The sequence below is a fragment of the Amblyomma mixtum genome, chromosome 1, assembly GCF_055824585.1.
Source record: "Amblyomma mixtum isolate Tamu chromosome 1, ASM5582458v1, whole genome shotgun sequence".
In the NCBI taxonomy this organism is placed as follows: domain Eukaryota; kingdom Metazoa; phylum Arthropoda; class Arachnida; order Ixodida; family Ixodidae; genus Amblyomma; species Amblyomma mixtum.
The window spans coordinates 139,664,171-139,689,441 of NC_143012.1; the positions used below are offsets into that span (position 1 = coordinate 139,664,171).

Sequence of the window (25,271 nt, forward strand, 5' to 3'; positions counted from 1 at the left end):
GGAAGGGAGAAGAAGGACGGGAAAGAAGACGAATATAGATGCTCTCAGGCCCTTTAGAAATGATAAAAATACAAGGCGCCTTAACCAAGAACATATACACCAGGTATGCATATCTGAACTGTAACATAGCAGTAACATAATAACAGTGATACCGTTGATCCAGAAGAGAAGTGAATGCTTTGTGTAATTGTGTCCTTAGATACACAGCACCCACTCTGTAGAAGTCAATGCGAATTGATTCATTCGCTGAAATTGCATGCTTGATCCCAGTTTCACCAATCATCAAAGTCGCAATGTTCCGCAAGTGCGACTTTATGCGAGTGCTTCGCATAATTTCGACCCCCTGAGGGTCTTAACGCGCGCTGACGTCGCACAGTAGACAGGCCTATTGCATTTCGCCTCCATCCAAATGCGACCGCCGCGGCCGTGATCGAACACGTGTCTTTCGGGTCAGTAACCAAGCACCGTAACCACTGTGCCACCGCGGCAGCTAAGACAAAAAAGAGCGAACACGACTCCGTCAACGGCAGAGCGCCCGGCCTTCGGTCATAGCAGTTACAAACGCATTCATTTTGGCCTGCAGCAGCATGCATACCATGAAGCACTTAAAATCAACACGCGGCTACTGAATGTTCGAACTCGGCCACGGCGGCCGCGTTTCGATGGACGCGATTATTCTGGAGCCCTCCACTACGGCACCTCTTCTTTCAGTCCAACCTTTCCGCCCATAGCTTACGGTCCACCGAGATATGAGACACTGCGTTATTTCCTTTCCACAAAAACCGATTGTCTAGAATCAAGCATCACATGGGACCTGCCGCGGTGGCTCAGTGGTTATGGGGCTCGGCTACTGACCTGAAAGACTCGAGTTCGATCCCGGCCGCGGCTGTCGAATTTCAATGGCGGCGAAATTCTAGAGGCCCGTGTACTGTACAATGTCAGTGTTCGTTAAAAAACCTCAGGTGGTTGGTCGAATTTCTAGAGCCCTTCACTAGGCGTCCCTCATAGCCTGAGCCTCTTTGGGACGTTAAACCTCACTAACCATTAACATCGCATGGAATCAAACAACCCGCTATTAACCAGCCAGCAATTCAGTGCCGTCACCTGGTGGTTGATATTGTCCGTAGTCGTAGTAGAGGCTGCATAAGTGCTCCATAATAAGTGTGATACAATTTTTCTGAAAAGTATTAACTTGAATACGATAAAATATGCACACCACGCAGTTTCTTACAACGATTAGTTTAAAAAATAACGGAAATCGAGGCAACGTTGTAGTCAATCCAAGTCAATTTGTAGGTATTTTTTTCTTTATACAGGTTTTTGGCGCGGCAGCTATCCTCTTGTGCTCTTGTTCATATCGTTCGTGTGTTCGGCTACCGCTGGCACGTTTGTTGTGATATGGTTTTCAGTTCGTTGGATTTTCGCCTTTGAACCTGCTACTGTTTTTCTCTTGAGAAACGGCTTCTAAGAGAAAGGTCAGCCAGCAGCGATGCAATCCGCATGCCCGCTAGAATGCGAGGTGAGTCCTGCGTCCCATCCTTCGACGGTCATTTGTACTACGGGAGCGGGCCTGACAGAAAGGCGGAACAACGCCTTGTCACGTGCGAGTGGGGAAGTAGACCTCGATCACGTTAACGTGATCACACGCAGGTGTTTGTCACTAGATTAGTTGAGTAGCCTCGAAGTACGACACCGCATTACTGGTGTTCTTTCCTCTTTTTGCGCGTAATCAGTCACTCTCGCTGCCGCCAAGTTCTAGCGGCGATAATGTTTGTTTATTCCATGCCGCCGAGCAGCACCGAGTTGGGCCACTGCAAATGTGAATGTCATCGAAGCAAGGTTTGTGGATCTATAGTGTGTCGGCGAGCGTACTTACGGCTGGCTTTTCTGTCTGTAGTAGTTCAAAAATGTTGCCAGCGTTGCTCCAGTTAATCGCATACGTTGTTCTCCGAACGGGGCCCGAGGTGTTATCAAGCAACAGGCACCCCTATTATCTGGATGCCACGCGCAACTTCACTTAAACATGGAACAAGTTCAGGGATGGATGTGTGAATGGAGCTTACTTTTAGTAATGCATTGCCCAATTCACTTTCAGCAGACATAGCGGGAGCTCGTTATGATTACAAATGAAGGCAGCCAACAGTCACCTAAACCGAGTAAATCAAATGAGATTGTCTCTATATTTTTTTAAATTTTTGTCTTAATTTGTGGTGTTGATTCTTGGCTTTCCTTGGTTTCGGTGATTGTTGGCTTCCTTCATTTGGGGATCCATTTTAAGGTATACAGTAATCCACTTCCGTGTTTCCCTGAAGTTGCAATGAGCACACCTTTGCAGCATTTTTTTTTTGTTGTTGTTGTTTAAATAGTGAAATCTGATACTTGACATTTTATTTTATTTATTTATTTTATTTGAAAATACTGCAGCCCCATTCTTGGGGCTTTAGCAGGAGTGGGTACAAAAAATGTGGAATGATTCCATGCATACAAGGGTACATTACAAATATAAACGCTGAGAACAACAACATACAATGCTACGACTCAATTGCCGACGCTAAATCAGAGATTGATAATGCACGAATGTTACCATGCAAAGAATTCCAACTCTCCACAGTGCGCGGAAAAAAAACTTTATTTGAAAACGTTAGTGCGGGCAAACAAAGGTTGGATATTAAGATCGTGATGGCTCCTGGTTGCAGATGGTTTTGAAAACGAGATATGCTTACCTTCTGGAAGGCAATTAGCAGAATGGACTATGGAGTGAAGAAGTTTTAAGAACTCAGTTTTTCGGCGGGATGCGAGCGGGCTTAAGTTTAGGGAAGACATCGCAGATGAGGGTGAAAAATGAAAGTCGTGCGAACTGGCTCAGTAATTCAGCACACTGTTTCGCCGGTATCTCGCCGAGCGTTCGTTACGTCCGGAATACGATGCATCGGCGTTTAAATGTGATTCATATTTTTGCTTTAAACGGCTAGTCGTCTAAGTCGCCCTACACAAAGCCAGAGCAATGCACAGTCATGTTCTCGTTTCTGTCCGGCCCGGTAGTGCACGTAAAATGCGTCTGCTTCATGGAATGTGATGCTGTACGAGTTGCTGTTCCCTTGGAACGGCGTGCTGAGTGTGAGTTGGCGGCCTCACAACAAAGAGGCCCTAGTAATTTGCAGGGGAGTACACATCAAGGCATCAGGATTGTGATAGCATGACTTCTGCATCATCGATTCTCAAAAGGGTAGGGTTCCTTATTGGGCTGCAGTTTACAGACAAGCCTTTTCTTTACTTTTAGAAGCTGTCACAATCTGAAGTGAATAGTAAGCTTTATTGAACTGGAGTTCTGAATGTGTTGTGAGCATTTTGAGCTGATGACCACATTGTATTCCTCAGTACCCTCTGTTCACTGCTAGCCATTTTAAGTTCACTGTGTGAGACAGTTTTAAAGCAGCAAGTCAAAACTGCACTATATGGTTGGAGGCAGTGCTTTGTGTATTGCTGGAGGCATTACTTCCAGCCGCCGCGATGGCTCAGTGGTTGTGACACTCGGCTGCTGACCCGAAAGACGCAGTGTCGATCCCGGCTGCGTCAGTCGAATTTCGATAAAGGCGAAATTCTAGAGGCCCGTGTGCTATGCGATGTCAGTGCACATTAAAGAACCTCAGGTGGCTGGTAAAAATTTCCAGAGCCCTTCACTAAGGCGTCATCCATAGCATGAGTCGCTTTGGGACGTTAAACCCCAGTAAACCAAGCATTACTTCAAAAAAAAAAAAAAACACTGCTTAAGAGGGGACCCATAATAAAACATCTGAAATGACTGAAAACAAGCCCAGAATATTTGTTCGGCAAGTGCAGGGTGGGAATTGATTCGTATGTAATGTAGCAGATAGCAGATAATATAGCAGCGCAGTATCGTCTTGTCTTTCTTCGTCCGTGCCTTAGGAGTGTGCTGTGTTTTTCCACCAAGATGTAGCAGATGTAGTCTTGCCCGTGAAGTTGTCTAAGCTCATCTAACAAGTTTTGTGCAGAAAGCTTTTGGTAGAAATAATTGAAGCAAAAAAGACAAACCGCGGTAAAATTTTTTATCCATATGTGAACCTGTGAAAGCTTAAGGAGCTACTCTTTAAGCCCACTTTGACAAAGCAAGCAACGCAGCTCTACTGGGAACATTTTCCAGCCGTGATATGTCCCGTTGAACTGGCTGGAATTGTTCCTTTCCTACTCGTCAATTCTGGCTATGCTGACACTGCACAGACTCTTTTCATACAAGGTGTCTAATACCTGTGCCACACGTGCACAAGAAATGGCAGTAAATGCTTAAGGCCTTAAGTTTGTTAATGCCATTATTTTCGGAGTTTGTTCTACACATCCACATTTAATGCCATTATTGAAAGTGAGGATGATGATAATGTTTGCAAGGCAGTCAAAAGTTTCATCTTAATATAAACATTGCTAATGAGCACAATAGATCGGGAATGTTGTTCATATGTAATGTAAAAATAATTTTCCAGAAAATACGGCTGTTCTTGCTTTGCAATTCGAAAAGTAGCCATAAACTCGCATGCCGGCACACAAGTCGAAAGTACCTGTCAATAAGGCTGGTTAAAACGGCGCTCTTCGCATGGAAAACACGGCATATGTTTGATGTGTAAAGAGGAAGATGAGCGGTGGCGGCAGTCGCACCGCTAGCGCGCGGCGCGAGATCGCTGGCTGGATGACCGAAGCTCGGACCGGCATTTTGGCTAGCTGTCATTAAGTTATTGTAGCAGGATTTCCGGGGAAATAACTTAACGACAGCTAGCCAAAATGCTGGTCCGAGCTTCGGTCATGCAGCCAGCGATCTCGTGCCGTGCGCTAGCGGTGCGACTGCCGCCACTGCTCATCTTCCTCTTTACAGATGCTTCATCTGACAAAGTTACGAATTAACCTTCTGCTACTGGTTAGGAAGTTGTTACACATGCTTTTCTGCGCGTGTGGAATGGGAACGAGAGTACGCATTGCACGGGCGAATGAGTTGTGGTGAACTCAGTAGGTCGCGAATGGCAGTAAGGCTTAAATTAATGCGTGTGGCACAGCACAAATGTCATTAAAACTTAAGGGAGTAAGCACTTAATGGCATTAAATCTGGCCGTGTGGCATGGGTATTATGCTAGGTGGGTAGTGTTTACATATTAGGTTGTTAGATGGCAGTGCAAAAGTAGATATTTGACCTTTTCCAAGGCAAAGAAGTGAGAGAGGTTGCTGTACCTGGCTTTTCACAGGAGCTTCCACCTTGAGGTATAAAAGCTACGCAAAAGGATGTTGATGAAGACAGTAATCAGCACCGAGTGAACCACTTTTCACATATCATAGAAGGCACAGGTCAAGACTAGCGGCATATGGAAACCAATACAATGTTCTGGGAAAACAAAACGCCAGAGGAAAAGAAAACAGGAAGAAAAGCAAAAAGTTGCTGGGGACGCTTAAGCTCCACCTTAAAGGGATACTGAAGCAAAATTTTAAAATTGAACGTAAACGCAGAAAATAGATTCTCAGAATGTGATTACACTGAAATCTAGTCGTCACTTCGCATTTTTTTCAGTGGATAGTTTTATTTTCAACGTTTTATGAGCGCGCGCCAAGCCCTCCCAGCTGGCGCGAGGTGAACAGCGTGACGTCATGACACCCTCACCCAACAGGCAACTGGTCACGTCACTCAAAGCGCGATGTCGCACTGCAGTTTGGGTAGACCAAGCGATAAGGTTCCCAACGTCTGACGCTGCCGATACAAAGCTGGCAAAACCCACGAGTAGCGATGGCAGTTGTGCTTCTGCGGAAACAGTGGGCGCGGGTGTTATGACATCTTGTTGCAGCCTCCACAGGTGGCCGCCAGGTGCAATGATACGGCAGTAAATTGCACAAAAAAAACGTGCTATCCGCCTTTTTTCGCTAAAATGCTTGTCATATTGATCAATTTTAGCAGTCAAGCTCTTGTTTACATGTAAAAGAGCAGCTCCAAAAGTTTGGTTCAGTACCCCTTTAAGGGTAGTGTTAATGGGTTAATGCTCATATAGGCAGAATTGGTCATTTTCTGCATAACATTCATAGATCCTTTGGAGTCCTCATACCACTCCACAGTGGTACAGTGGTTAAGCGATGCGCCACTGCCTTGCAATGGCAGGTACCGTATTTTCCGGTGTACAAGACGCACCCTTGTATAAGACGCACCCGCCATATATGCAGGCTGTCATTGAAAAAATTGGCATATAAGACGCACCCGTGTATAAGACGCACCCCAATTTACCCAGTTAGGCTAGTGAGGCTTAATTAAACATGCTTATGCGACCATCGGAAAATGCACCGTCCGTGTGAGAAGTTCTTAAGCAACGCTAAGTGATCGAAAAAGGCAACACTCACGCCATACCAGCCCACGTTTTAGCACAAAAGAAAAAAAAGTCAAAAGAACTCTCTTTATGTCCATAACAATTTATTTTTACATAAAACCTTCAAAGTCTTCATCTTCGGATGCGCTATCGAGAAGGCAACGCGTCTGAAGCATTCTCTTCGCACTACGTACTTGCAAAGGGTGACTAAAAAAAAACATCGGCTTCTCTTGGCTTGTCTTGACAATGGCGAGAAGCGCGACTGTCGCCATGTTTTGGCATTTCACATTATCTTTGCTTGGGGCCTCCGAAACGGCCTCGTGTTTAAGATCCCGGAAGTGGTCAACCCCGCCGTTTCATGATAAAGTTCACCTAAAAAAGTTGCGCACGGCGGACCGGGTATTGAAGTATTAACCATGTTACAACCGCGTTATTGGTAGTAATATTTTTTCGGTGAAAAAAGCTTGAACATGAACCTGAGTAATTTCTAAACTCGCAAAAAAAAAACCGGAAAATTCGCATATAAGACGTACCCTTGTATAGGACGCACCAGCAAGATTTTTGAAAAAAAAACGCGTCTTATACACCGGAAAATACGGTACTGCCATTTTGTGGCTTGTGCAATTCAGGCTGCTCTTCCCGAGCAACCTGTTGCGACCAATCTCTAATTTAACTGCCACCTTCTATACAGTGCAGAGTTTTGCTCACAGTCTGGTGGGCAGGTAGGGACTATGCCGCAAGGCTACGTGACTTAAGTGGCCCACCTGCCTCCTAGGTTGCTTCTCTGTGGTTTTTTTTGTGGATTTTTTCCTCACGGTCAACGACGCTGATGCTGGATTTTCAACTACAGGAGTTCCCTAACCCTTTCAGGCGGCATTTTTTGTTTTGACTGAAAGAAATTATTTTTTTCACCTAAGTAGTATATTCAGGCCTCAAGAAAGGGAATTTGTTGGCTTTCAAACTTGAAAGACCAGCAGGTTAAGTTTCTACAATGATGAGAATTCCGTACAAAGTGTCAGATTTGTTAGTGATAGTCACATCGAAATGTTCTTGTGTGTCAAGTAAATACCCTAGGGATCGTGGAATCGCTCTGTGTTTCGAAGATTCACATTACGCTCGGAATTGAGCAAAAGCAATGCATGTTTTCACTCGCGGCAAAATCTGTGTGCACAAAAACGGCGGACAAATTGCTACCTATAACTCACTGCTTAGTGAAATATTATTTACTGCATTCGCTACATGGTACAAAAAGGCAACTTATTTGCAACAAGAAGGGTGCTCAACTTGACTGAAATAATGCAATCACTGTTAAGTGCTCCAGTTTCTCAGAAAAAGCTGCAAGTTTGCCACTTACGCAATTGTGTACAAAGCGCCTGAAAGGGTTAAACACTATCACCTTAAAAAGGGGAATGCAAGCAAAGGATATTTATTTCCCTGCTGGTGGACTTGTTCACAAATGGAAGTTGAAGGTCAGCGCCTGTCCTGACCACTTCGGTGCCTTTGTGCATCTTCTTTTGTGCTGCTTTTGTACATCGGGGTGCACCAGCTAGCCCACACAAAGCTTTTGCTTCCACTTCCAAATGTCACCTCGAACATGCTTACAGGTGGTGCTAGGGTGTGACGGACCAGGCTAGTCGGTGCTCAGTTGACATTAGAGGAGTGAACAAAGGGACACAGACCTTTATCATACCACAAGAATAGGGCATCTGTGTCCTTGCAATGTCAGCAGTTGGCACATTCTCATTAATGTCCTCTTTGGCCAGCAATTGCGTGCAATAATTTTCGCTAATGAATTACGACAGCGGCATCATTCAGTGCCTTTAACTTCTGACAAAGTGCCATATGTGGCTGTTGCTCTATACCAGCTGGTTTTTCGACCCTAAGGTCCTTTCAGTCTATGGTTAGGGCACCTGTGTTGAAAAAGCAGCCTTTCTTGTAAGTGTGATTACAATTCGCTATATATATATATATATATATATATATATATATATATATATATATATATAGATGTAATTCTGTTGACACATGTTAGAAAAACAACTGTCTTTATTCTAATGTTTCGAGTCTCTGACAAAGGCCAGACCCTGGTCGAAACAATAGAATAAAGACAGTTGTTTTTCTACCATGTGCAAACTGAATTACGTTGTATGTTCTACCGGATCCATCCGATCTTCACCCCCTTCTTATATATATATATATATATCATGCAGGAAGGCACTCAGTCACTTTATCAAGGCACTCAGTCACTTTACCACAAAATACATACAGTTAAACCCTTGGTAACCATTCCTTTTGTTATATCCGTAGGGAAAAGGCAGAACATGACCTTCATTGCCAAATTTGTTGCTTTCTTAGAGACTACTTTATTCTAACTAAAGCTAACAGTGTTGTGAGCTGACTACTTCTTCATGACTGCTGTTGCATCGGCTGGCTGTCACTCACCTAGTGACTTAGGGCACGGGAAAGGCAACGTGATGGGCAACCTCTCACTTAAGAAAGTACCAAGAGGTCTACTTCAGCATGGTTATACATGGGGGCTCAACTTTTCGTTTTTTATTTTTAAAAAATTTGGCAGACTTTTGTAGGTGTTCGTTTCAGAATGCTTTTTATTTTCACTAAACATTATTTGAATGATTTCTTTTTTCGCCGATATAATGTGGTACATATGCGTGGTCAAAAGTTATCTCGAATTTCGCTTGACCTTTTTGTCAGTCTAATCACTCCATTTACCAGTAATTAACACAAAAATGGTCGTACTTGCAGCTTTGCCTGTAGAAATGACATCGCCATTGAAAAAAAAAAAATGCAAGTTATATGATGGAACCATAATACAAAAAAAAAAATTTCAAGGGGCACTTAAACTCTGCCTTACGAGTATGATGCGATAGGCTTAATGAGTTCCTTTAGTGATCTGGGGTCCTCTTTGCATATCACTTTGCAAGCACAGACACTGTTCTTTTAGTGAGTTATCATTAGATGCCTCGCTAGCAAAAAAAAGCTGTCCTGTCTGCAGCCGAAAGTGGAAAGGGAAAGACGGTTTCACAGCAGCTGCCGCCAAGTGGAAAGAAGGAATCATGTCACACTAGTTGCTTCCAAGATGAAATAGGTTACATGATAGCTAGAGCTTAGTGGAAGGGGAAAAACCCACGTCACACCAGATCTAGGCACATGTCCAGTTTGCAGCAGACGGTGGAAAGCCACATTATGTGTAAAACTAAATACATACTGTTTAGACCGAGGGGAACCCATCCGCCCACGAACTTGCACTTAAAATTTCATAACATTACTATCGAACAATCGACTACAGTTAGATTTTTGGGGGTAATATTCCAGGAGAACCTTTCATGGACGCCTCACGTTGACGCACTGCGTAGGGACCTTGGGTGAGCCGTGGGAATTTTAAACAAGATAAGATACCATGTTTCGTCTGCTGTAAAAAAGCAAATATACTATGCGCTTTTACATTCACGCTTCTGTTACTGTTTCCTAGTATGGGCTACAACGACTAAGACAAATTTGGATTGTCTTTTCTCTTTGCAAAAGCGAGCAGTGAGAGCAATAGGCAATTTAGATCTTTTTTGCAGGACACTGCACCTCATTTTAAAGGTAACAAAATAATGCCCATTCACAAACTCCATAAACACAAACTGGCCCTGGAAATTTCGCGTCTTCACCAAACAGATATAACATTTCAAACGAAATATCATGCGCTACCTGGTCTTTATTATCTACGACAAAACTTAATACCAACGCCCCGTTCGCGTACAACATACGGCGATCAAAAACTAAGTTATTTGATTCTGGATTTCCTCAGTGCACATCCTGAATTAGCTGAGATACTGTTCACTGCCACCAAGGTGCAACGACTGAGCAGAACACTTAGAGGCTTTTTCTTAAATGAAAACTAAAGACCATGCTGTGCGAATAACTTCGTTCGCCTTCACTCCGGATCTTTACCTTCACTGTGGTGATTGGTGATGTGCGCACATAGATCACTGTTTTTCATAACACCACACTACTGATCCAACTTAATGTTTTTATGTACCTGTATTTTTCTGTTTTTTCATGCCCTTTCATATCATGCAGTATTGGTGTTTCTTTTGCTTTGTAATTATTGTGCTTATGTTATGTTGTTTCCGCCGCAGCCTAGGGGGGCGCGGTCCCGTCAGGCATGTCTATTGCCTTTTGTCCTGTAACGGAATGTCTTGAATAAAGAAAGGAAGAAAGAAAGGATGTGGGTGGTGTAATGTGCCAACAAAGGTGCGATCGTGCAAGCACACCTTCGTTGCTTTTAGTTCGACTTTGTAGATCGGGAATCATTTTCTTCCTTTTAGGGCGGTAGCACTAAGGTCCCCAATCACAGATTTCGTCGATCTTTGCCTGAAGTAAAATTTTTGAATGGCGCAAAGCAACAAACACAGTAAGACACTGAGACAGAAGAGCACCTCCGTGTCTTCCTGTGTTTGTTCCTTTGCGCCGTTCAAAAATTTTGTGATGAACCAACCAGCCCAACAGAAAGCCAAATGAAAGGCGCCTTGCACATACTCAATGCACATACTTAATGCACATACTAAATGCACATACTTCGCATTTGGCCAAGTAAGCTAAATCGGCTCCAATTTTTCTTTTTAGTCCTTTATTTAGCTCAAGACACACAATGCCTTCCTCTAAGTTGAACGAACATTCCTTAGTGGTCGAAGTGTGGCGTGCCCGGCTCACAGCCAAAGGGGCAGCAGTTCGAGATTCGGCTCGACGGTTTTTCTTTTCAGCTCAATTGCTTTCCTTTCTTCAGAGACAGTATGCAATGGTAATGGAATGACATCATGACCCTGTAGACCAATGAGGAATTGTGCAGTGATGTCATCGCTGTTATACTGTGTGATCGTTGTCTGATGTTTGAAATACCCACGTAAGGTCATCTGCTTGTGACGTCACGAGCCTCTTAACCGATCTGGATTATCTCAACACAACACTAGTGACCACAGCTACAACACCGGTTTTTCTGCTGTACATGACCCTTAATGCTATTCCATTCAAGCACTAGTGGAAGTAGCCGCCGCGGTGGCTCAGTGGTTGTGGTGCTCGGCTATTGATCCGAAAGACTCGGGTTCGATCCCGGCCACGGCGGTCGAATTTCTTTGGAGGCGAAATTCAAGAGACCCGTGTACTGTGCGCTGTCAGTGCACACTAAAGAACCCCAGGTGGTGGAAATCTTCTGAGCCCTTCACTACGGCGTCCTTCATAGCCTGAGTTGCTTTGGGACGTTAAACCCCATAAACAAAACCAAACCAAACCGAAATGTCATTATGACTTGTGCTGAAAAGAAAATGTGGGTAATTAGTGGGGAATTCGACTGCTGACCCTCGGATTGAGGGTCAGACTTGATACCTCTAGGCCACGCTTGGGTGTTCACAAGGTTTGGTTAAAGCGGCGCTTTATATGTATGTTCTGTGGTCTTTCATATAATGTGGCAGCTTACAGCTGTATGTGTATGATTACTCGGGCACTAATTAAGAAAGTAGTGATTATGCGAGTAGCAAAGTGCATGTTGGTGAGTGGTGAGTATACGTGAACAACTGTATGCCTTTGTCACATGACATTGTTGTGTCATGTGATCTGTGTTAACATTAGTAGAGCACGTATCAGGTAATGTGCTTATGAGATCAAGTCGAATCGCCGATGCGACCCATTAACCCTATCGTGTCATACTATTAAAGGTGCACTGAAAAGGAATCTGGACCCATCTTTTTGCCATGGGAACTCGATCTACACGTAGCGAGCATTCTTAGAAACTTCGACTTATTGCCCTGTGCGGCCGATTTCTCTGATTAAATCGGAATAACGTCCGGCTCCCACCTCTATTTTTTGAACTCTCCCCGTACGATGGGCGGAGTCGACCAACGTGTCGAGTGCCTTTCAGCCAGCTCCGTGGAGGCTTTGCTTTCGCTTTATTTTGTTTTTCAGGCTTCCGTGAATAAATAGTTTCATTCATAAATAACATAGCCTCAAAACAAGCCCGCAGAAATAAAAATATGTGCGGACTGTTTGCTTTCGCATATTACTACATATTACTCCGCCGATGGCAGGGCGGCAAGCCTCCACGGAGCTGGCTGAAAGGCACTCCATGCGTTGGTTGACTCTGCCCAAAGGCGGGCGCCGGACGTTAATTCGATTTAATTAGGGAAATCGGCCATGCAGGGCAATAAGTCGAAGTTTCTAAGAATGCTTGCAACGTGTAGATCGAGTTCCCACGACAAAAAGGCGAGTTCAGATTCCTCTTCAGTGCACCTTTAAGTGTGGATCCTCGTGTCCCCAAAATTTTTTCGTTACGAGAGTGGTCTTAGCAAAAGGGCAATGTCTGCCCAAGAGAAGGCAAGCGTAGCAGGGGACGGCAGAGAGTAGGTGGGGGGATGAGATTAAGACGTTTGCGGGGATACGGGGGCCGCAACTGGCGAAGGACAGGGCTAATTGGAGAGACATGGGAGAGGCCTTTGCCCTGCAGTGGGTGTAGCCAGGCTGATGATGATGATGATGAATGTCTGCAGGGGCACGCATGGAACGGCAACAGCAGGAGCAGCGGTCTGGCACGGCCGAGGAGCATGGCTGTGACCGATGCGAGCGAGTCTTCCCCACAGCCGAGCGGCTGGCAGTGCATGCCCGGGTTCACCGAGGCAGCCCTGAGCGGCCACTCCAGTGTCCGGACTGCTGCCGCACCTTCCGTCGCACCGACAAGCTCCGTGAACACCAGAGGGTGCACCAGGGCGGCAAGCCCCATCGCTGCGACGTCTGTTGCAAAGCGTTTACGCACAGGTGAGCCCTGCCACACTCTCTTGCTCTCCTCCTTGCTTGCCTGGCGGCGAGTTGCTGCTGGAATTGGGCTTTGTATTGGGGGCAGGATTGGCATTCATTTATTTTATTTATTTCAGTATACTGCAAGCCAGAGTTGGCTCAAGCAGAAGGGGCATACAACTAAAAAAAAATTCTATAAAAGCATCAGCTACAACACCGCAAGTCAGTAAACAGGACACAAATCCAGAGTCATCAAACAACGATACTAGGAGCCATACAATGAGTTCTCCAGCTTCTTCTCAAAATACTTAGACGTACAGTCAGGGACAAAAGTCTCCGGACCACGTGTTCCTCTAACAAAGCCGATAGCTCTGCTATTAGTCAGCAGCTGGAGACCACACTTGTGGGGGTAAAAGGTAAATTTTTGTTCTTTCATCTGCACAAGTGCGGTCTCCTGCCGCTGTCGAATAGTAGAGCTATAAGCTTCGTTTGGGGAACACGTGGTCCATAGACTTTTGTCCCCGACTGTACATAGACCCGAAGGAAGACCATTCCACTCCGCGACAGTATTCGGAAAAAAAACTGTTCTTAGACCCACTAGTTCGTGCGAAAATTGGTGCTAATGACGGCTCATGTACATGTCGTGTTCTCCTAGTGCTCGCCAGCTGCACACAATCAGGAAGATCTGCCTTCAGATTTCCAGACGTGTAATTATGAAGCATGAATTATGATTGTAATCCCGGTGAGCTCGAGCAGCGCTTTGATCTCTTGACGCCCAGTTCCTTCAAGTGCAGGATTCTTGGACGTAAGTGTGAGGCAACTGTGGAATAGGGTGAGGCACTGTTGTGGAAATATTCAAGGTAGCGGTCTTCTGATGTGTAGTGAAATTTTTCTCTTGAAGTTTGTTCATTGTTTGCACCGAGTAGAAAAGATTGCCATAGAAAACCAGTGGGGAAGGCAAAACGAAGAAGGGACCGGAAAGATGCTATCTGCAAAAAAATGCAAACCTGCCGACAAGAGATCTGCGGATATTTTGATGGTTATAGTAGAATCTTACGAGATGTGAAAAAATTGTGTTCATAAGCAGCTTCCCATTGAAAAATGCCCTTGTCCACAATTTCTGGATAAGTTTAATCTTAGTCTCTGGCAGCAGTGTTTGCAGTGTTCAGGACTTTGAGGACACTACCCAGTGCCGTCATTTCCACACGCCTGCCAGGGGCTTGACCTGGTAGGGCCCAAGCAATGAGAACGTTGGATAAAGATTGCGAGCTGGCAGGATTTCGTCACCAGTAGCCCCTTCATTGCAGGAATGTAAAAAAAAAAAAAGGGAGAGTTACCACTAAAGCATAATTAAAATTCACTAACTCTGGTGGATTCCAAATGCTTAAGAATGGTAGACATGCTTGCAAATAAGTAGGCACGCAGAGTAAACCAAGAGCAAAATTCAAAACTGCATCATCCCATGGTGACGCAACATGACGGTCGCATTATTTTGGCCTGTTTTGTCGCTAGGCTTAGCTTTTGCATTGGTATATCTTTCAGCAGGCCTCCTGCGTCTATATAGTCAGATACAACTCGTGTACCAGTGCGGCAATACACCCCTCAATGGGGGCCCCTTAGCCAATAACATGGGCCTCTTTATTTCATCATCATCATCAACCTGGCTACGTCCAGCGCAGGGCAAAGGCTTCTCCCATATCTCTAACCTTGAACGTCATCCGAGACAGCAGTTAAAGGTCTGTTCTTTTCGCTGTGTCACCGGCACCACTCTGTGCTGCATGGCCTTCATTGCCCCGAGCATATCAGCGGTGGTGGTGCGGAGCCCTTCTTTGTGGCTTTCTCTCTTTATCTGCTTTCTCTGCAGCTTCAAATTCAGTTCTCTTCTTTATTGCGTTAGCAGTTTAGTCCTCTTGCAGCTCAAAAGCCATGGTCTGTGTGTATGTGTGTGTATATGTATGTATGTGTGTATGTGTATGTGTGGTAAAGCCAGGTAAAGCCTCCAGTGCCCCTAGCGGATTGGAGCACGTTCTGTGCACCCGCCCGTGAATTTGGCACTTTTGATGCTCAGTTTTACAGACCTCATTTGCACAAAGGCCCAGGGTGGTCACTGTATAAAGGCTCATGTCATGAAAAGAAATCAAAGGCCGCGTGTTCCAAGAAAAGCAACTTTTAGTGCAAGGGCACTTAAGCCCGCACTGACCGATTTTGCCGATCTTTGTCTGAAGCCTACTTGACCTGGGAGCAATTTAGGTGGGCTATCTGTGTATGCTTGCGTAATGAACCCACTTTTTGTCCAGGAAAGTTAACATCAGTTTGGGGTTACGGTACATTACTCGGGAAAGAAAAGTTTTAACAGATTTTTTTGGGAGGGTCAAAATTTCATATATGTCCATTCGTCCTTCCATCAACAAATTCACGTGGTCAGATGCGTTCGTATCGCTGGTGTTTAGCATTGTTCATTTTGACTTGATACTACAGACTGTTGCAGAAATAAACGTGCGCAGTAGAATGCTTTTTCATCGAAACGGGTGGATTGTTCAAGCTCGAATCTAGTACAGAAATGGCAATTGGTCGGTAGAATTGTTTCATAACACATTTGTTTTGGTTACTTGCCTGAATCAATCAAAAAAAGTCGCATATTCAGATAGTCTGCGGAGGCTGAAGGAAATCAAGGCATCCTGTCAGCGATCGCACCGGTGGCGCCATCTCGTTTGTCGACCTTGGAGATTCGGCACAGGGGGGCGTCTTGCGGGATGTTTGAAGACTTGCCTTCACCAATGACTTGAAATTTAGTAGAGTTTTGGCCAGACTCATTTATTGGGATCATCGATAAAGCCAAGCTGCACCCTTCCAACAAAGATTGTGGCTGTCCACATTGCGTTAGTTGCCTCTTTACACTTGGTTGAGGTGCCGCCTGGTGTTACCCTGGAGCTATACACTCTGACTTTACTAGGCTTTACCACGATAACCGAAATCTCGGCCCAGCCTGTTCCCACCGCTGTCATCTGTTCCAGTGCCGTCCGTCAGCGCCACCCTAGGATCTTCAGAGGCACGGATGATACCGACATCGAAGACTGGCTAGCCTCCTTACGAACGCATGAGTGCCTACAGCAAATGGGATGACGTCGTTAAGCTCACGAATGTGATTTTTTATTTGACCAACTTCGCCAACTTATGGTTAGAAAACCACGAAGCCAATTTTTCTACCGTTGCGGCCCTCATAACCAGCCTGACCGATGTCTTCGGCTGCCCTGCTGTCCGAAAACTTCGCGCTGAACAACGGTTGCGCAGTGAGACCCAGCAGAATGGCGAGAACTTCACAAGTTATACATCGAAGACGCTGTTTACTTGTGCAGGTGCCTGAATACATCCATGAGCGAGGTTTACAAAATCAAGCACATTATTGAAAAGAGATTGAAGACGGTGCGTTTTAAATGCTAATGTCCAAAAATCCCCAAACCATCTTTGACGTCGTCTCTTTGTGTCAGAGCTGTGACGAGCTCCGAAAACAGCGTCCTGTCATGCGCCGTCCCGTTTGCTCCGTTCCATTTGGCACCCTTTCAAGCTTGGCTGTGTCGGCTGCGCTGCTAACCATCAGCCAACCCTTCTTCAGCACAGTCTGCAGTTTGTGTGGGAAGAGGTCGACCACCAGTTATCGTTGGCCAACCCACCCCAACGCCACCGCTGTCGCCTTCTATTCAGCCTGTCGTCCAGGAGCAGGTTGCTGAGGTTCTGCCGCCCGCTAATCCACGCTGAAGCTGTCGTCCGGCCATGACCTCAGCCGGTTGTACCTACTTATGCGCCATCTGGCCCCGTGTTCCCTCAGCCACAGCTCGGCCCTACACTGCCACTCACTCACCTTCCTCTGCTTCTCACTGGTCCGCGCCCTATGGATCCGTGGCACAGTCCAAATAACTGCCCGATTTGCTATGCCTGTGGTCTCACTAGTCATGTGGCCCGTTGGTGCCACACGCGCAGATCCCGTCCTCACGAGTACGGGCGCATGCCGACGTACAACGTTTCATTGCCCTCCGCGCCTCTCTCTTCTCCTCTGCCTCAGAATCTCTCCACATTTCACTCCGACTCCTACAAACACAGCCATCGGTCGCCGTCTCCTCGATGCCGTTCACCCTCTCCTATGCTCCGCCGGTCACCACCCCTCCAAGTGGAAAACTAGACGCTGTAGTTCCGGAGGCAGGAACTGCGCTATCATTGACCATATACAGTCGAACCCGGATATATCGAACCCGCATATTTCGAATTATTGGCTATATCGAACACACAGATTACCCCCTTGAAAATACTATGTAAAAGTATAGGACAGTTGCGTTGTATATCGAATTCCATTTTCGCCGGACATTGGATATATCGAACGCCGCGCCGCGCCCCTGGAAGGTGCGCTTTCCCCAAAGACATTCCTGTCCGGTCCTCAGCCGCCTCAGCGGAGAGCATTTCCGCAGTCAGCAGGCGCAGGGCCCTTTTTTTTTTTTTTGTTCCCCGTTTTTGCGCCCCACCGGCGCGAGCTTTCCCGCTCCTCCTCTCCTCCTGTACCGCCGGCGTGTGCTCCGTCAAGGTCATTGGAGATCAGCGAAGAGAGAGCGCCGCATGGAGACGCGCGGCGACCACGCTTCTTGGGGAAAGAGAGAGAGAGAAAACGGTCGCTCGTGGGCACATCGTGGGTCTGGGGAAAAGAGAGCTCAGAAAAAAAAAAAAAAAAAACGAAGCCCAGAGCGCCGATCTTTCTCCCTGCTCTTTCTTTTCCCTCTGTCGTTCCTTCGCAGCCGGGTTGACTGCCGCTCGCATAGGCTTCGCTCTTATCGCTCCATCTGCGCCTCGCGTGTTTTTTTTGTGTGTGTGCCTGTGTTTCAACGCGCGATGTGAAGCAGGCCCCAGTAGCCAACTGTTTTGGCAAGGCAGGCCTTGAAGTGGCCGGAGATGAATGTCCGGAAGATTTAGATGACGATGAGTGCTTGGACGACGCGTTTCGCGACTTGTCCAATTTTCTCGGCGCCGTTCCGTCCGAAGTGACTGTCGAGGACTTTAACTCTGACAGCGAAGTTCAAGCGGTAGCTGGCGTTCAAGACGCCGGCTCCAGTGACGACGAGGGCAACTGTGTTGTCGAAGAAACGCGTCCGTGCGCAGCCACTGAACTGGCGCCAGCGTTAGCCTGATTCGGCGCTGTTGCGGCGAAATGGAAGGCACTGTGCTCTCGCACCTGGACAGTCTCGAGAAGATCGAGGCCAGTGTTTTGAACTTCGTTTCCCAGGGGAAAAAGCAGCCCAAAATTAGTGATCTTTTTTCCCGCGAAATAAAGCGCTTTCACATTGCGCGCCCATACTATGTGATTCGCGGCTGTTCCAAACGGTAAGCCACAATTTGTTATGATCGGGAGTGCAGTTTTAGCCTATATCTGTATATCGAATTTTCGCTATATCGAACTATTTTCCGATCCCCTTCGAATTCGATATATCCGGGTTCGACTGTATGTCTCGAGTCATACTACCGCTCCTGTGAACGTTATTGAAGTGCTGGTTGAAGGTGTTCTTGTTGATGTGCTCATTGACACTGGTGCTGCTGTGTCCATCATTAGTCGTAACTTGTGCCACAGACTAAAAAAAAAGTGACAACACCGCTTTCTGAACTTTAGCTTTGGACCGCCAGCGCTGACCCCATTCGACCTCTTGCAGCGTGCACTGCCCGCCTCATCATCCAAAGCCTCTCCAGCACCATTCTCGCGTGGGACTTTCTGCGCATTATGCCATCGACGCGAACGTGCTCAACTTGATTTGTCGCCACTGTGTGATGCTCTTCTGGACGCCTCCCCTTTTTACCACCGTGCATATCCTTGCCGCTGACGACATCGATGTCCCGGCTTTCTCTTCACTTACTTGTGCTGCACTCTCTGATACTACTGTCCTCTCCCCTTTGTGCACACCTCTAATCTGTCCTGCTCCCGCATGCCATGCTCACAATTTGTGGTGGTGGTAGTTTCCTGTATGTTGCGAACCTGTTGTCTTTCTCCACCACTTTACTTTGTGGAGAATCACTTGGCACGGTTTTCATCGATCTTGACAACGCTTCTTTTGTCCTTGATGACCCTGACGCACATGACATCAACGCCCTCACTCCTTCCATCGAGATTGCCACCCGGCCTCACCCAATCTGTTTTCCCATTCCGTCGATGCCGCTCTACCACCTCTCCAGCGCGCCCAGCTCATTGCCTTGCTTCAGCAGTTCTACGTGTCCTTGGACTCTCACCAAGCAATGTTTGGTCGTGAAACAGTGGTTCACCATCGTATTGACATTGGAACCCGTCAACTCTTGCGCCAGCGCCCCTACCATGTCTCCTCCACTAGCGCCGCGTCATTGATGAACAGGTGAACGATATGCTACATTGGGAGTGATCCAGCCCTCTCACAGCCCGTAGGCTTCTCAGGTCGTGCTCGTCAAGAAAAAAGACGGCTCCATTAGATTCTGCGTAGACTACCGCCGGCTAAACAAAATTACTCGGAAGGACGTCTACCCCCTGCCCCGTATCAATGACGCGCTGGATTGCCTGCAGGGAGCGGAGTACTTCTCTTCGTTGGATCTGCGCTCTGGGTACTGGCAGGTGCCGATGGCTGGAGCTGATCACCCGAAGACAGCTTTCATCATGCCTGATGGGCTGTACGAATTGAGTCCCTTCAGTCTGCGCAACGTGCCTGCCACTGAGCGTATGATGAACAACATCCTCCGTGGGCTGAAATGGCAGACATGCCTCTGCTACTTGGATCGTGTTGTTATCTTCTCCCAGGACTTTTCATCGCATCTTCTACGTCTGGAGAGTGTTCTTCACTGTCTCAGTGACATTGGCCTGCAGCTGAACTTGAAGAGTCGCTTTGGCGCCCGTCAGCTGACTATCTTAGGCCAAATCGTGTCCAAGGATGGTGTACTCCCAGACCTTGCCAAGCTTTGTGCAGCGGCTATATAATTAGCTGCTGGAGGTCGAATTAGACATCGAAACTTTGTAGGAAGGCACTTGAGTATATTGAATCTGGGTGTGCCAGTTTTGAAAAATTGAAATTTTCTCATTGTTTAGCATTTCAAGACTTACTTGCCTCTTAAGGGGGTTCTTTTTACATTGAGTCCTGCGGGAAACTAACCAAATGGCCTCACAGTGCAAGCACCAGTGCTCTGCCTGCTTAGACATTACCACCATCCTTCAAACGAAAAATGACAGGCTTGCTTGAGACATTATCGAGAGGCAGTTGTCTTGCGAGTATGTTTTTGCAGGCTAGTTGGTGCCTAAGCATTCTGGGTTTTTTTGCGCAAAAGACACGACACAAAAGAAACGATGTAGACAGGACAAGCGCTTACTAACAACTCAGGTGTTTATTGACGGAACATTTGCTTAAATACAGCAGCTGCTCTTATCAAACATGAAGAGGGAAAGAAGAGACTTCGCATACATATATATCAGATCAGCACAGCTGTGCTGATCTGATATATATGTATGCGAAGTCTCTTCTTTCCCTCTTCATGTTTGATAAGAGCAGCTGCTGTATTTAAGCAAATGTTCCGTCAATAAACACCTGAGTTGTTAGTAAGCGCTTGTCCTGTCTACATCGTTTCTTTTGTGTCGTGTCTTTTGCGCAAAAAAACCCAGAATGCTTAGGCAGTTGTCATTGACAGAAAAAGAAAGGGACTGTGTGAGCACTGCATTTATTTCACTCTTGAAAAAACCAGAGGTGACAGGGTTCACCTGTTCATCAATGATGCGGCTTTCAGCGGAGGAGACGCAGTATGGGTGCTAGCGGAAGGGACCTTTGGTTCCAGTGTCGATATGGTGGCAAACTGCTGTTGCATGGCCCAACATTGCTTGATAAGAGCTAATTGTATATTGAAGGACGCGCGGGATCGCTGAAGCAAGGCGGTGAGCTGGGCGCGTTGTATAGTTTGTAGAGCGGCATCAATGGAACAGGTGAACACATCAGCTAGGGTCGAGTCCGGGACTTCAATGGGAAGAGTGATGTTGTGACGTTGATGTTGTGCGTGTCAGGATCATGAAGGACAGGTGAAGCATCGTCGAGATCTACGACATCAACAGTGCCAAGCGATTCTCCCCAAAGGAAATTGGTGGGGAAATGCAATGGGTTTGCGACATACGGGGCACTACAACCACCTGAAATTGTGAGCAGAGCATGTGGAAGCAGGATAGATTTGCAGTGAGCGCAAAGGGGAGAGTGTTAATAAAGGACAGTAGCGTCAGTGTAGCACAAGTCAGTGGCACAAGAATAGAAGAGAAAGCTGGCATGTCGGTGTCGTTAGCGGCGAGAACGTGTGGGGTGGGAACAAGGGAGGTGTCCAGAAAAGCATCACACAGTGGTGATACTTCGATGATGCCGTGATGCGTGGACAGAAAGTCCCACCTGAGGAAGATGTGAGAGGAGCGGGCGAGAATGGTGAATTCAGTGGTGTAGGAGAGGCCTTGGATGACTAGGGAGGGAGTGCACGCTGCCAGAGGTCAAATGGGGTCAGCGCTGGCGGTGCGAAGTGAAATATCAGGAAGTTGCGTCATCACTTATTTGAGTTTGCAGCGCAAGCAGCGACTAATGACGGACTCGGCGCATCAACAGGAACCCCTTCAACCAGCACTTCAATAACGTTCAGAGGAGAGCTAATAATAGGGCTTGTGACAGTTGTTGATGGCGTAGTTTTTGCTTTTGGAACTGCAGCGCCTTTTGAAGGGGGGGTGACCGGCAGAGCATAGGAGATAGCAACCGGTGGTTGTGGTTGTAGGAGTCTGAGCAAGACACAGGGATTCTGAGGGAGAGGAGAAGAGACAGGTGCGGAAGGCAATGGGACGTCGTACGCAGGCATGCGCCCGTAGTCGTGATGGCAGAATTCATGCATGCGGCACTAATGGGCCACATGGCCAGCTATGCCACTATGCCAGCAATATAATAACTATATCTAATTATATTTTTGAAAACAGGTTGGAAAAAATACATATGCACATGTTTCGTTATGATATCTCTTATAATAAAAATTTTTATTTAAAGACCCGCGTCTCTCTCTAAACTGTTTTCCTTGTTTTTTCTCCTACCTTAACGGACTTATCGCCTTACTGTGTTTTTATGGCGATTTCAAATCTTAAGTCGTTTGTTCTGTTAATTTGTTCGTTCCTAAGATAATTAGTTTTAATTATCCATTGTTTAGTACCTCAGGTAAAAAAAAATGGCTCAGAAGAAATAATTTTAAAGCGGCAGCATTAAAATGCCCATTGCCTAGAAAATCCGGTGTTGGCATTGGGAGCGAAGCATCACGAGCATGACTCTGGCGTGTGGTCCCCAGAGAGCAACCTAGGAGGCAGGTGGGCCACCCAGGTCATGTGACCTTCCGGCGTAATCACAACCTGCCCGCCATGGCAGGTGGCAGTTATGTTAATGGTGGGTCGCTCGGGAAGAGCAAGCTTTCTTGCTGGCAGGGAAAAAGGGAGGAACTTGACTCCTGCCCGCGCATGGCGCAGAGACCTGGCATGGCTGGATGTCACCACTGTGCACTTGTCACATGCAGCGCGTTGCCTCCTGCAGGCGAAAAGGTGCGTAGGCACCGAGTACACCCTCTGCTTGACTTGGGCCTAAAATTTTGGTACGAAATTTTCATCTTATGCAGCATCGCGGCATCTGTTAGTGTAGCGCAGAGATGGCAAGATATTGATGCTGTGTGTGCATTGCCTGTAGCGGACGGAAAGGCACGTGGTGCACTCGCTCATAGAGTTGGTTATAGCTGTGCTGCGGAGGTCGCCAGAGAATGACGCACACACATAGTTATCAGACTGGGCACTTTTTTTGTTGGGAGCTAGAGGGAAAGCAAAGATCAGAAAAAAAATAGATATATCGATTGCTGCGGAAGATGTCGAGAAAAAGAGACGGTGAATGCTGAAAACTAGACCAATGCCATTTTCAAGTAGGATAATGGGAGCTTGTTTCATTTCCTCACTCTTCAGCTCACTTCATGCATAGTGCAATAAATGCTGTATTTTCAGTCATCCTCTCACTGAAAGACAAGGGGATGATTCCACGTAACAGGTAGTTGGATGTTTACATGTAACACTTATATTTGTATGCACCCGGCATGCTCACATCTTTTTTTTTTTGGCGGGGGGGGGGGGGGGGGGGGGAGGGGGTTACTTTTAAATAAACTTCTGACAAAACAAAACGCATTTTTGTCATGCACAAAGTCTGCCGTCACCACTGCTCACTCTATATTCTGCTTGGTTTTATCCTGTCTTCATGAAAGTCGACAGTCAGCGATGTATCCAGTTTGACTGTCTATGTACGACTTCTAAAGTTCGAGCTGGTCCATCTCACAGGTTGTTTGCAGTGTTGTGGAGACTGTGGTGATCTGTGCCAATCAGAACAGCATGTGCTGCAAAACATGTTCCTTTGCACCCCTCACCCCATGAATGGTGGCTCCATCTCTGAGAAGAAAAAAGCACCAGTCTCCAGCTGTTGCACACAGGATACTGAGCTGACTCGGCGGAGGCCGTGTTTACAAATGGCGGCGCGCCACTTTGCAGCATGTCTTCACAGTGTCCAGTTCATATAGAACTTTCTGCGCTAGATTAACCCGTGAATGAAACGCTCGCTGCGCTTTCAAAACTCCATCCTGAACTACCGTATTTACTCGAATGTAACGCGACCGCGAATGTAACGCGAGGGGTGACTTTACATGCTGCCCAGTGGGAAAAAAATAAAACCACGAATATAACGCGAGGCTTACAGACGCAAAACAAAGTACCTTTAATGAACATCGTGGCCAACATGTTTATTCATCTTCCTCGCTTTCGGACTCGGAGTTCTCGAGGGTATACCCATCCGAGGGTATACCCATCTCCCGAGCAACGTCTCTAGCCTTCCAACGGATCAGCTCGACACTGACCCCCATGAGACGGTTGCGCTGCTCGATAACAAAGTCCGCCACTTTTTTTTCCAGCTCGACGTGATGGCCGTGGCGAGGCCCACGAAATCCTTTGCGGTCGGGCTCACATTTAAAGAGCCCCTCCCATTGCAGCCGCCACCCGCGGATGGTTGACTCGTTGAGATCAAGTATTCGAGCTGCAGCAGAATTCCCGAGCTCTTCAGCTAACAAAATCGCTTTTCTCTTAAAACGAGCGTTGTACTCAGCACGACGCGTTGCCATCGTGTGCACTGAATTGACTGAATCAACACCGCGAAAGACGCCACAAGAACACCACGCGTTGAGCGCAAGATTTTTAACGAACACAAAGAACGCTTTGGCTTTGGATGGATGGGGATTTGGCCTAATTTGGCTTCCCTGGTACCCATGTTGCCAACATAAGATAGCAAAACTGCGGAAACCGAAACCGAGCTGATAGCTTCGAAATGGCTGCACCGCGGCACTGCTTTAGGCCATTCGAAGTGCAGTATTCGATTATAACGCGAGGGTAGACTTTAAGCGGAATAAATCTTGGAAAAAACTCGCGTTACATTTGAGTAAATACGGTACTTTTCTTTTACTACAATAATTGTTTGAAAACTGGTTACAACACTGCTAAAATGTTTGAAGGACTAATTTGTTCTATTTCTTGGCCCTGATTGGATGAGACTGCTCTACCTTTTCATCATCATCATCAGCCTGACTACGCCCACTGCAGGGCAAGGGCCTCTCCCATGTCTCTCCAATTAACCCTGTCCTTCGCCAGCCGCGGCCACCATATTCCCGCAAATTTCTTAACCTTTCACAGTGCTGCAAACGGCTTGTGAGGTGAGGTATAGCCCGGAACCATGCCATTCTGCAGCCGTGCAGCTACAGAGGAAAGCTGAGGAGCAACATCCTGCATTCGGGCAGTTGCTGTCTGCCCAGCCGTTGCGCACTTTGGAGGCTGTGCTTCGTGTTGCAGGCTCTGTTGTGCAAAGCATACGAGTGCTTAGTGCATAAGGAACATAAGAAATAGGATTGGGAAAGAAATTTTATTTATTTATTTATTTATTTACTACACTGCTAGTCTTATTGCTAGACCACAGCAGGGGGATAAAAAGGAAACAAATTAATTAGAAATGCATCGCAAAGAACAAAAATGACTTGGAAAGCCATAAGTAGACAGAGAAGACAAATTGGCGGTGACAACGA

The 25,271-nt window shown here is 46.6% G+C and overlaps 1 protein-coding gene across 1 annotated transcript in view; it reads left to right on the plus strand.

Moving 5' to 3' along the window:
* The first annotated feature begins 1,282 nt into the window (after nt 1-1,282).
* Nucleotides 1,283-25,271, plus strand: part of LOC149367735 (uncharacterized) — a 63,911-nt gene continuing 39,922 nt past the window's right edge. The window contains exons 1-2 of the mRNA XM_089575326.1: nt 1,283-1,519; nt 12,893-13,157. Coding sequence (XP_089431452.1) covers nt 1,501-1,519; nt 12,893-13,157 — 284 coding nt within the window. The 5' untranslated portion in view covers nt 1,283-1,500. The remainder of the gene's footprint in view (nt 1,520-12,892; nt 13,158-25,271) is intronic.